We start from the raw sequence: 13,501 nt of genomic DNA, 5'->3' as shown, positions 1-13,501 counted from the left end.
CTAACAGTTGCCGTGTCTATTTTAATATAAAAGTTGACATTAAACGTCCTCTCCATCCATGAGTGTTCTGACATTTCATTTTTTGCTTCTCTTGTTATCGTCCAAGCTGCCTGCCGTCTGTTTGATTTATGCAGCTTCCTTGTTAGAAAGTTCATTTCCATTAACCTACACATAGATTGGAGATGCATTACATTTGCACATCTTAGTTAATGTGGCCAGATTTGCATATGCATTTGACTGTGTGAATTTCAACTGCCAGGGATCAAAGAGTGTACTAAAACTGTATGTATAGAAGGAATACCTGCAGCCTCTTAAGAGCTCAGTGTGGAGCCAGTTTTCGGTTGGCTGTGGCTTCTTCCTGGCCAGGACTCTGTGGCATTTTGAGTTTTAGCCTAATGTCTGTTCAGCCAATCAGAATTGACATATTTCACACATTAGTCAACCCTGACTCAGCTGGTCCTGCCTAAAATGGCAGCACGCCAGTGAATTAGCAAACTGTGGTCCACTGCCCAGTTTTGAGCCATTAGATTAATGGAGACAGTAAAACGTAAAACCCCAAATAGGATTAAATCTGCATATTATAGCCATATTTTTCAAATTATTTAGAGTGGAAGATAATGGCTACAGACACAGAGCCACAAACAAACACGCTCAGGTTCGATTCCCTCAAGAGTTGATGTGTTCAACTGAGAAAAAACATGTTGTTGAGCAAAATAATTATACACCAACTCACACACTACAAGTCACTGTGGACAAAAGAGACTGCAAAATATTAAAGGTGAAATATGGTGGTCTGTTAAAGATGAACTAAAGTAATTTCATTTTTCAAAAGAAGGTACTTTCATTCATTACTGCCTCAGCAGAACATGTCAAGTGTCACGACACAGACACAGGCTGTCTCAAGTGTCTCACTTTACCATTGAGAAGTATTTATACACAAATGCAAGCACACAGATCAAGAGCTGTTCCAGATTAGTCTCAAGGCTGCATAAAAAAAAATCATCTTTAATGAATTCAGCAAATATACCAGTCATTTATAACTTGCGCATAAAATAAGATTTAGAAGTACTATGGCATTTTTTCCCAAGAAATATCTTCCTTATGTTGCTTTAATAAGATGTCCAATACATCTTTAATGGGCCACAATTATTCTAACCATAACAAATGCTGTAAAGCTGTGGCAGATCTCACTTTTTTGCCAGAAATTGTAATTCAAAAAGAGGTTTATTGTTGTTGAAGGGCACTGTAAGAATTTGTTATGTGAAGGATGATTTTTAAAGACTCACAGTTGCAGTAAGCTAGTCTTTTGCTCAAGTGTTCAGGCAGCGAACAATCAAACATTCAAACTGTATAGGAGACTATGACAAAAGCAGGTAGTAAATATCCAGATACTTAATGGGTGACAAATGAAAGGAAATACCAACATAAAGTGTATTAGTATGTTCAGGCAACCACAAGCTTCCAGAAAAGCTCTAGTGTTGAAGTTAAATGTGTTACACTCTAGTCTTTCTCTACACTACATAAACAGTGCAATGTTTCTGGCATTAGCGTGAAACAGGATTTATGGGAAATGTAATTCTAATTCTGAGTAGCTTTAACAGTCTCTCTTGCTTTATTAAAATAAACAAAAGTGATATTTTGATTTTTAAAATGCTACCATAGTACCATTATGAAAGACTTAATATGGTTTGGCTTGTAGCCATAATTCCCTTTCAGTCAGCACTAAACCAAGAACCTGCTCAGTCATTTGGTCTTCAGCCACAGTTGGCTGTGTCCCAGCCTGAGCCCCAGGGAGTTATGGGTAATAAGCCTTGTCTTTGATGATGCTGTGGCGGCACAGTGAGAGGAGATATTTGTGATGACAAGTGTGTGGAGCAGGTGGACCTGAGCACCTGAGATCTCTCTGTGTGTGCATGTGTGTGAAGTTACTGTCCTCCACTCCCATAGATAGCACTCAGGTGATTAGATCTAATGACTACACACTAGGTTAGCCTCACAGGACTCATTTTCCCAGAAACCTCCAGGGGTAAGTAAAGGCTGTTTCTAGGCCATGTTCATTCAAAGTGAGTCAAGGAAACAGAGAAAGAACAAACTTTAGCCTCTTTAAAGCAGTTTTTTAATGATCTGCTTTCAAGTGATTTAAAAATATCCTCTTTCTTTCTTTCTTTCTTTCTTTCTTTCTTTCTTTCTTTCTCTTTTCTATAGGACTGGCGAGGTCACCTTGCGTGTCGCCGATCCCCAGCTGTTTTCTCAGCCTGAAACAATTCAAGTTCAAGCCTTGTCAATGCAGGTAATGTACAATCACTCTTTATCTGGTACTGTGTTGCATTATAAATGTAATCTCCCAGCAGAAATTAGCTACAAATACAGATATAAAGATGGATGTTTTTTGCTATGCAGGTCAATTCAGTAAAGATGACAGAAAATAGTCTGCCAAGGCATTTGTTTCTAAATTTAGTTTACTGTGAAGCAGTAGACGTTCTTGGTCTGTTCTCTGAGGGTAAAATGCCAAATTAATAGTTGTGTCCTTGTTGAGAAAGTTTGCCTGAGAGAGAAAAAACACATAAAGAGCTGCTTCCCTCCAGAATGAGATGGACGGCTGTTAAGATACATAGTTTTTCTCTTTTGACATCTCACAAAGCTCTTGGCATACAGACAAGTGGCCATTTTTGACTTCAGTCAAATCCATTTTTACTCTTCATGGAGTTTTTGACAGTCATAAAAAGCCATATGGGAAGACACATCATATTCCTGTGAAAACAAGTTAAGAGAGCCCAAAATTACTAGATACTGTAGTCAACAACTATATAGCTTATTTAACAAGCTAGATACATTGTTTGTTGCTTGCTACATGATTGCATTACGTAAATACACAGTCAAGTAGATGAATCAGAGGCTAAGAGGCTGCAGGATAACAATACACTGGTCAGCCATAACATTATGAGCACTGACAGGTGAAGTGAATAACACTGATTATCTTGTTATCATGGTACCTGTCAGTGAGTGGGATATAGCAAGTGAACGTTTTGCCTTCAAAGTTGATGTGTTAGAAGCAGGAAAAATGGGCAGCGTGAGGATTTGAGAGACTTTGACAAGGGCCAAATTGTGATGTCTAGACGAATGGGTCAGAGCATTTCCAAAAGTACAGCTCTTGTGGGGTTTTCTCGATCTGCAGTGGTCAGTACCTATCAAAAGTGGTCCATGGAAGGAAAAGTGGTGAACTGGAGACAGGGTAGTGGGTGGCCAAGGTTCAATGATGCACGTGGGGAGTGAAGGCTGGCCTGTGTAGTCCGATCCAACAGATGAGCTACTGTACCTCAAACCGCTGAAAAAGTTAATGCTGGTTCTGATAGAAAGGTGTCAGAACACACAGTGCATCACAGTTTGTTGGTATGGGGCTGCAGAACATTATGACCACCAGGGTGCCCAGGTGGTCATGATGTTACGGCTGATCAGTGTATATCCCAGCTATTTATTATTTATAATAACACAGAAACGCAGTCACCTGAGATCCTCCTATATGGCTGCCATGTTACCCAATAGTCATATACTGGCTAGCCATATATATATTATTTCGCTAGTCAACAACATTAAGAACAGAGACATATGTTATTGAAAACATTCAAAAACATATAAATGCGAGATATGGTAGCTTTACTATCACTGCGGCTGACAAGTAACACACAACAACAGTTCATCTGGTAAATCGGCTCATTTTTTAGAGTGTAGCCGTTTCTCATTTTGCTGCATCATGCCAGCTGATCTGCATTCCTCGCCCTTTCGAGGCTCTATCCCTATGGAGTCATGCCAGGGCTGTGTTTGGCTGATGTCAGCCAGACAGCTGACCTCTGATTTTGGCACAAATATGGAAAATAATGAGGAACAAGGGATTAAAGGCTCTCTGAGATTTGTTGATGGGTTAGTGTGACAATTCTGTTACTCTGCTAGTGTGTGTGTGTGTGTGTGTGTGTGTGTGTGTGTGTGTGTGTGTGTGTGTGTGTGTGTGTGTGTGTGTGTGTGTGATACACAGAGAGACTACATACCCAAAGGGACAAAGTGACAGACGGTTAATAAAGAATAGAAGAACTGAAACATGTGTAATGAATTTAAGTAATGAGTGGTAAATGTTCATTGGCCTTTTATTAGGATAAACAAAATCATCCATTATCACTAAGCACAGACTTCCAAGCAAAATGCCTTGTTTTTAAAAAGTACCTTTGGGTTACTTAAGCGTATTAGTATAATAAATATGAATTATAATAGCTGTAATAAACAGATAGAAAAATGAATAAAGTCTGCCCAAATGAGGAAACGAAAGAAAAAGAGGAATTTAAACAACCGTGGTAACCGTTTTTTTGTGCCATATCTTTGTGTCTCAGTGTTTGGCCAACATTGCAAACACTTACATTTCTCAAGGTAGTGACAAAACCCACTTTATTGGCATACGTGACTGCTTTCTTAAATTTGAGTTGTCCCCGAGTAAATTAGTGCTGCAGACGCAGAGCTCCGAGTGCTGCTTACGATGATTGAGTAGAGCTGCAGCATTTGTGTCTGTTTCGGAGGACTGCTCAATTACACCATCACTTGATTAGCTCAACTTTCTCAGACAATATTAGCAGAAGCAGCTGATAAGGAAAATACAGTAATTCATGCACATAACTCAAGCTTGGTGACTCAAGCTTGTTTTGACTGACAGTCATTCTGCCATTTTTGTCCACCAGTTTCCAGCTAGTTTTTATTCCAATAAAACTCTACAGCATTTGGCAAGAATTCAAACAGTAGGTTACTGTGCAATAGATTTGTGCAGTTTATGCATTTTCGGCTTGGTCAAGTCAGGCGATGTTGATGTATTAGTGCTGCAACACAACTTAATGAGGTGGTTGGGTGAATAAAGTTGTAAAGTGGCCTCCTTACAACATTGCAACAATCCCTTCCTAAACTTAACTTAATTAAGTAGTTTTAGTTACCTAAACTTAGTGAGACCTTAATTATTAAGGTAGCAGATCAGAAAACAGGAGCATAACTCACTTTGAAAGTATTAGTCTTATCTTTTGCTTGCATTGTCCAATCAATTTGCAGACATTTCTGAAAGCAAAAGATGGTTTCACTGTGCAGTCTTCTCTTCTGAACATTTTGAACATCTTCAATTCAAGAAAGGGCAGCCACAAACAAGTCACAAAGATAAATAAACAGCGACAGAGTCTCGGGTGATTGTGCCTTTCACGCAGCATCAAAGAGCCTCACAAACTACGATGTAACTTTCAGTGTTCTTGTTGTTTGCACTACTGTTACAAAGAAAGATTCCCATATATTCTCTCTTTTTCTTTGAAAATATTGATGTTTTTGGTATTACAGAAAGTCTTACATGTTTTTATACAATGTCAAGGTTCGTAGACTTACTTTGAAAGAAGCGCGTTCAAACCACAACCACTAAAGTGCAGAATGGATTCGGATGTGTACACACTGCACTGCATTTTTTTTGCTTTTTTTCTCATTATCAGAAACACAACATACTGTATGTAGGGAGGCTCAGGTATCTCTGAGTTAATATATATTCACACATACTACACAGTACAGTTTGTACCAGACTGTGAACTGTGCACTGTTGAACCAGTTGACTGTAATGCAGGATGACGTGCAGAAAAAGACCATTTGTGCTTATGCAACCCTCTCTTTATAACTAAAGGCTGAAGAAAAAAAAAATTGTTGATTGAAATCCCCATCAGGTCCCCAGGCAGCGGGCGCCTCAGATTGTAATAGCCTCAGGAATGAAAGATCTGAGCTACAGATAGCCTTTCCCCCTTCTGACAGGAGTGGCTGCTTCTTCTGAAAAAAGCTTCTAAAAGTCCGGTATCTGCTAATGGCATTTCTACAGAGGTGGTCTCACACACTCAAAGCATATAGTACTTTCTGTAGCCTACATTATCATCTTAAAGTGCCAATCTTTAAGTTTGTGAGACTTTTTACTTTGCTCTGATTGCTTTGCTGTCAATCAATACTAAGATCTTCTACCTAGACTTTTTGTTGATGAAGTTCAGAATGGAGAGTGTCAAGTCTAAAGTACAAAACTAAATTGCATATAAAACCATGATGATCATACTTCAATGCACCATCATTTTGACCATGAGTCCAGGTTAGCAATACAATGGTCTGTGACTGCTTGACACAAAAACAGGGCTGCAGATAAAAGGCATCGTTGCAAACCAAGAGGCAGGATGATATCGACTTGGGAAACACTTCCACTCCACCCGTCATGCCTCTGAATGCCATCAAGCATGAACACAGCAGGAAAAACAAAACAGAATAAAGAGCAAACAAAAAAAAAACACAGGAAGCAATACAAAAAAGCTTTTTCCATCTTCTTGAAGTGCTGCAGAGCCCCAAGGGCCCCATGGGTGACGACAGCTCTCTCCCAAATATGAACCTCACCTCTCCCTCACCCAGGTGAGGATGAAAGGTTAGCCCTCCTACCTGAGTGCGCCTGTGTTTGTTTGTTTGTTTCGCCTGCCTCGGGGGAGAGATTTTGCTGGTTGGTTTAGTGAGCTAGCATGTCTTAGCACGATTTAAAAGCAGCAAACACACCCACTTTCAGCCCCCACCAACACATCCAAAACCTTTTGTTTTCCTCCTACGAACTGCAGGAGTGACGACACAGGATTAAGGTGGGTGCCCGAGGGCCCAGTTGTCTGTCTCTTGGAGATAATTCCTCTGACGTTTAAAAATTTGTCACCAAACCGCCCACAACACAAAGGGCACGGGGCTGCGGATAACAACATGTTCCCTCTGTGTTTTTCAGCTTTGTTTCAGCTCTGTGTCTAGCAATTTCAGCCAGAGGTCACTTTGGCTCAAAGACGCACAGAAGGGAGAGAATGACTTGCCACAAGTTATTATTCTCTCTGACGCCAGCTTGTTTCATACGTCCCACTTTGCTTAAGCTGCTGCTTTAATGGCAAAGAGATGGAGCTCAGCCAGCAGCCATCCTGGGAAACGAATTGGACCCGAGCCCTGCGTCAGGCTGAGCGGCTCCGAGCTCCCTGCCTGACAACTGGTTTGATTTAGGGCCATGGTAGAGAGGCCTCTCTGCGGGGACAGCCCATGCATCTCTACCTGCGCCTCCATCACTGCCAAGCTGCCCTCCTAACAACGTAAAATGAACTGTATCAAGGCCGTTTCTTCTTTTTTTTTTTTGGCTTCTATCTTTCACTTTTTTCTCTTCCTTAGTTGTTTTCTGTGTCAGATATCCAAGTGTCACATATCCACAGACATACACACAGAAGATGCAAATGCACTTCAATCCTCATGACAATGTTTCATTCTTTACATAGCCAACACAGGTTCTGCCACATTTGCTATCTTATTTTGATTTGTACAGTTTGCTATTTGGTTATAAAATTAATGAGACAAAGTTATTCATCGTTGATGCATTTAAACTCTGCTCTCAACTCACATCTCAAACTCCCCTGCCCTCCCATATACTAATAGTATCAGGTCAGGTATATCTTTCCTTCTACATCTTCCATGCAATATAAAGTTTTCAAGGATGGATACTGATGTATTGAACGGCCCCAGTCTCCCAAATTCACTTCAAGCCCGTATATCAAAAATAAAAATGGACAACTCCCTCTTGTTAACTTTTACTGTGATCCCTCCTGTTCCCCCTATTCGCTAATGGGAAAAACTTAATACTAATTATATAATTCATCTCCAAATTCATATCGAAGGCAAGAAGCCTTATTTAAAACCGGAAAACTCTCCAGCGAGACAAAATTCAGTGAGGGCTGGACCTGCCAAATTTTAAGATCTAGTTCTTGTCCTCTCTGTACATCTTTCAATCCTAGTTCCACGGCCTCTTGGAGACCAATTGATGAGAATCTTTTGTTGCCTCATAGCCCCCGCCCCCCCAAAAAATTATTTATGCATCAATGTTAATATAAAAAATATAAAAATATATAATTTAATGGAGCTTAATCTCTTTAAAAGGAAAAATGCAGATGTCCTAATCATGTCTAGTTTTTCAAAGAAGGGAGGACTGGCCAAAATGGCCTTACTTTCAATACTCACACACATTTCTTATCCTTTTAACACCAGCATAGAGGTACACAGACAGAGGCAGACACATAGTGAGATCTGGATAAAGCCATACCCTTGGTCACAATAGGAGGAAACCTCCTGCTCCCACCAGAGCTCCTAAAATGACTTTGTGCTTGCTTTTCTCCAGCCACATTGAGGATTCAGGTACGGCTGAGTGCAGCTTAATGAGGCCCCCTGCTTAACCTCTCCCTCACCTTCATCTTCATCTCCCACAGCGGCAGGACACCAAGGCCCCCGTGCCCCGACCCTCTGGGATAAAATTCATCTTCTTCTTGATGTGCTCTCAGCCAGCCTTTAAAAGCATAAAAAGAATTCTCAGCAGTGTTTCAACACTGACACTTTTTTTTTCACATTAAAACAAGGTCTGTCTGTCTGACTGTCTAATCCATCTTTGTCATTTCACTCACTCCCAACCTCTCTTCCTTTTTTCTTTTAATTATTTCCAGCCTCCAAGAGTTGTGACTCTTGCTCCTTTAACCGTGGACAGCCGTGGCGCCCTGGCAACCATCACCAAGTCAGTGCTGCAGGTCGACGACCCCGACAACCCAAGCGATGTCCTGGTCATGCTCCTTGAACCTCCCCGCTACGGCCGGCTGACCCGTCTCCACGGTGATCGAGCACTCAGCCGATTCAAGCTGGAGGAGTTGTCACGGGAACAGATCCAGTACATCCACGACGGCTCAGACAGGATGGAGGACGGCATGGTGCTGCAGGTCAATGATGGCCACAGCTACAAGAATATTCTCCTCCAAGTACACATCAATCAGAAGGTAAGACGGACAGAGGGGGATGATGGGAGATTAATGGCTCAAGGCTGATGTTTGATATTTACAGAGCGATTTCATGCTTTCAAAATGTGCAGCTGTTCCTGCTGATCCTGCATATGACCTGCATTCGACCAAAATAATTAGTTTATTTCATGTAGTTCAGCAGGATCCCATTAGTTTATACAAGTCTAGATTATGTAAACCGACGAGTTTCTACACTAGAATGACTCTTTTAACTTTAGATTTTCTCTTAAAAGAGGCCACAGTGCTCTGCTGGTCGAAAACACATCTAAGGCTTACCCTCAGTATACAACTAGAGGCTGCTTATCAAAATTTTTACATGAAATAAATAAACATGACAACACACTCGGCGCTCAGGCGTTTATAGTCATCCTGCTCCTCACTGGCTCAGCTCAAACATCTCTGCAGAGGCAAAAGACCTGCATCGATCCTCTATTACAGTTTTTCTCCATTGGTTTGGCTCATTTCTCAAAACAGAAATGACATTCTCAAAACTCTAAGACATTTGGCAAAACAGTCCTGCAGTTCAGCACAACACCATAGTTAACTTGCAAAAGCTCATATCTCTCTCAAAACTATTCACTCATGCTTCAAAACTAAATTCCTTTCCCATATAAATAGTCAGTGCCACCAAAGGGCAAAAGATCCTTCTCAATTGCTTTTGCTCATTTCTCAAAACAGACTGGAAATTCTCAACATTCTTGGTGCTTTTGCCAAAATAACTTGGATGGACCAGCACAACACCATGGTTCACCTGCAAAAGCAAATTGTTTACACATTTTCTGAAAGCATGCCTCATAATCTCAGAACTCTACACACAAATCAATAAATACACACACAATGGGCAAAACCCCTCAATTCTCCTGCAAAAGGAAACTTTACATTCAAAACAATGTTATTTCTTTTTCTCCTCTGTGCCCTGATTATGTTGACTCATTTTGACAATTGAACAGACTATTTTGCATATGATGACTTATAGAATGAAATGACGCTGACATGTTTTGGAGAGAACAACCATTAGACTGAGAATCAATCAATCAGTTTAGATCAACAGGATCTATTCACTTGGAAGTTGTGCTAAATGTATGCTAACTGTACTTAATCATTTGCAAAGATGTACTAAGACATTTGCAATGTGATGAAATCAATGAGAAATACAATTCTGTTGGGAACAATTGCCAAGTGGTTTGGAGGTTTGTCCATGTTGTTTTGAGAATGTAACTTCTGTTTCGAGAAATGAGCCACACCAATGGAGAAAAACTGTAATACTGGATGAAGTTCTTTCCTGAATGTTACACAACTGAGCTAAATTAGTGTGTTGCACCTCAAAGCTCCAGAGTTTCTTCAGCAACTTTAGCTATCTCAGATAGTCAAGAAAAAAAAAGAGCAATTGATTTTTTTCCAAACAGATCGTCATGAGGACTGAGCCAAAGTGCAGAAGTTCACAAAGAATGTGGTAAGAAGTGAGACTGCAGTAAGTCCACACAGAAATCACTCCTGCTGTGAAATAACAGTAGAAACAATGTAACACTGCAACATGTATCTACAGTACTGTGTGTAGTGTTCATGCAGTGGTATAGTTGTAAAAACTTTTTCAGTTAAGAAACAGGTAATGTTTTACTATTGATTATAAAATCTGTTTCGTTTCATTCAGCTGCAGACAGTTTTATTGTAAAATATAAAAAGATTTTTGGGGACAATCAGCAATTGCATTTCTATCATTTTAGAGCTCACGTAGTAGAAATGTATTCTGAGCTGTCCTGGTAGCAGGAAACACTTTTGTGTGCAGAAGCATTAAATCCAAGTGAAAATATATTTTTATTTATATCTGATTTAAGATTGAATAAATGCCAACCCTTATGCGTCTCGGATTTATTAAAATAAGCTTAAGGACCAATTTCTGTGTCTGTTCTCTAGAAGTTTAAAGTTCAGTAGTTAGGAAGAGAAGAATGTTTAATGAATACACTTACAAGATCGAAGTGGTCAGATTCAAGGTAACTGCATTTCTGTCTCAGCTGAGAAGCTGATTTTTAAAAGTATTATTCATGTGTAGAAGTTGTAAGAAGTGGATGATATTGGATCCTAAAAAATATTCCTGTTGTTTTCCGTTTGCTGCACAGCCGAGTTACATTATTTACTCTCTGACTTGCTGAAGTGATGCTGTCTTAAAATGTTTGACATCAACTGTATTCCTCTAAACTCCTTTAATTGCCTCAACTTAAGAATTCGTCATGCTGACTCTAGTTGACGTGTCCACACAGTGTGCTCTGTTGGCTTTATCCCCGAAAATAGTTTGCTGGATGCACAGACTGATCCTCACATATTTAAACACTGTTATAGGTCAGGCTTTAAAACTGGCAGCCGTTATCCCTCCTCTGTCATCGCTTTTTCAAGTTTTTATGACAAGGACGCAATCATCTGGCAACAGGCGCGGGGCACTGTGACCGAAGGGAGGGAGGGTAAGGGGTGTTTGGCATGACACAAATTTGGCAACTCACTCCAAGCGTGAGGACACACACACACACACACACAACAAACACACAAATACACACGCACACATACAGAGTGGAAGACAAGGCAGGACCTGTTTCCAACAAACCACTTCTCGAGCATAAGAGACATAAGTGTGTGTGTGAACGCAGTGTGTGTGTGTGTGTGTGTGTGTGTGTGTGTTCTTCAGTCTTTGTGCGAATAAGTTTTAGACCTTGAGAGGACACTCTGTTAGGTCCTCACTTCTTGTGTTTGTGGGTTAAGTTAAAAATATATTATATAATATATTATATGTTTATAAATGATCAGGGTCAGAGATGTGGTTGTGAAGATTAAGGATAGGGTAAGGAATATGGGGAATATATTATGAATCAATGTATTTTTGTCAACGACAAGTATAGAAATAGTACTGCGTAACTAAGTATTGCCAATAACAAATCCTCTAAGATTAAGGTTTTTTGAGCCTAATCAAGTCTCAAGTCTTAAAGAGCAAATTACAATCAAGTTAGAGAAGTGAAGGCTGACAACCAATACAATGACACAGAACTGTTACACTACGTTCTATTGTTTTAGTGTTTATACACAAGCTCAGAGCAGTCCCTTCAGTGCATTTAAATGCCATTTGAACAAAAACGTGTGTTTCTTGCTTCATGGTACAATATAGAAATAAAAAAGGTATGAATATTATTCTTCAGTATTTGAGTCAAGTTGGCTGCGCTCAAAATATACTGACACAATCAAGAAAAATTAAACTCATTGTATTCTGTTCTAGTAGATTGTATTAATTCAGGCACAGTCAGGATTATAGGATTAAAAAAGTAAATGCATATCCTGTGTGATTCTGGTGTTCCAATGTTCCAATTCCAAATTTTTTTCCCCCTTCAAATAACAAGTCGAGCAAAGCAGTCAAATCTTAAGTCAATTCATACAGCAGTCCAAGTCCAAGTTAATTCTTGCATCTTTATCCTTGTTACTTGTCGGACTTGTGTCTTAGTTTTAAGTCTCAAGCCTAAGGTGTACAAAAACACACATGCTGCAGATGATGTATTTTGCTGCTTTCTGCTCTTGACAGACAGTAGTATCTTCACTTAAAAGTAAAAAAAAATAAACCTTTAAATGATACCAAGCAACACCCCCCATTGTGTGCCAGTTATACTTTTGTCCTGGCAGCAGAGAAACATTTCAGTGATGTGTTTTCTCAGTTTTTCTGCTCAAACAGGCACTACAGTTTGGTTTTGGAGGGCAGTTCAGTCTGTCTGGCTGCATGCAGATGGTCTGCTTCAGGCTCAACTCCTCTGCTTCTCCCCCCCCCCATCTGTAAATCAATAACATCCCACACACACTCTCACAAACCAGTGTCTATTTACTGTAAAATGTCCTGATGCTGCATTATGTCATGCGTTAGACAGAGCAGGATGGACAGCATGATGGAAAGCTGAGAGAATGCCCTTGATTCATGTCAGAGGCTTTTGGATGAGTCCCAGCAGTGTTGAGACCCCACGTCCTCCTTGTTGCCTCTCACTTGATCTGCATAGGTAAATTCCCATAGATTAGAGACCAGTAAGGAAATGTAGGGAGAGGAGTACCAGTTACTGCATTGTTATTGTATTCTTTCAGCAAGCACAGCAGAAGAAGAACAAGAGGCCTCATTTTACTGGTGTGATGGTGTTCAGTTAAAAGAGGAAGATTTACTTTTTGTAACTGCAAAAGACAAGACTTGAAAACACATCAATATTCTCATATTAAAAGACAAAAAGTTGGTGCATGTTAAAGGAGAATACATTCTGGTATTGGATATGCACTTTCAAATATACATTTAAAATCCAAAAGAGCCTTTTAAACAGCAGCAAGAGAGAACTCCAACTACTGTAAAGGAAGCTTCTTTTATTTTGGTATTCTTTTATATATTGCATCACAGAGCAGCTGTGTGTGGTATACAGTGGCAAGAAAAAGTATGTGAACCTTTTGGAATTTCATGGTTTTCTGAATAAATTTGTCATAAAATGTGATCTGATCTTCATCTAAGTCAAGGGTATTGACAAACATAATGTGTCTAAAAATAACAAAAAAAAATTCTGATCGTTCATGTCTTTATTGAACACACTCATTCAACATTCAAAATGGCAGTGGAA

The 13,501-nt window shown here is 39.8% G+C and overlaps 1 protein-coding gene across 2 annotated transcripts in view; it reads left to right on the top strand.

The window, feature by feature from the left end:
* Positions 1-13,501, top strand: part of fras1 (Fraser extracellular matrix complex subunit 1) — a 229,714-nt gene that overhangs the window by 151,396 nt on the left and 64,817 nt on the right. For both annotated transcript variants that reach the window (XM_051422880.1, XM_051422879.1), the window contains exons 27-28: positions 2,206-2,290; positions 8,538-8,861. In XM_051422880.1, coding sequence (XP_051278840.1) covers positions 2,206-2,290; positions 8,538-8,861 — 409 coding nt within the window. The remainder of the gene's footprint in view (positions 1-2,205; positions 2,291-8,537; positions 8,862-13,501) is intronic.

This window comes from Dicentrarchus labrax, unplaced genomic scaffold (assembly GCF_905237075.1).
Source record: "Dicentrarchus labrax unplaced genomic scaffold, dlabrax2021, whole genome shotgun sequence".
Classification (NCBI taxonomy): Eukaryota; Metazoa; Chordata; class Actinopteri; family Moronidae; genus Dicentrarchus; species Dicentrarchus labrax.
This window is presented reverse-complemented; position numbering and strand designations above follow the sequence as displayed.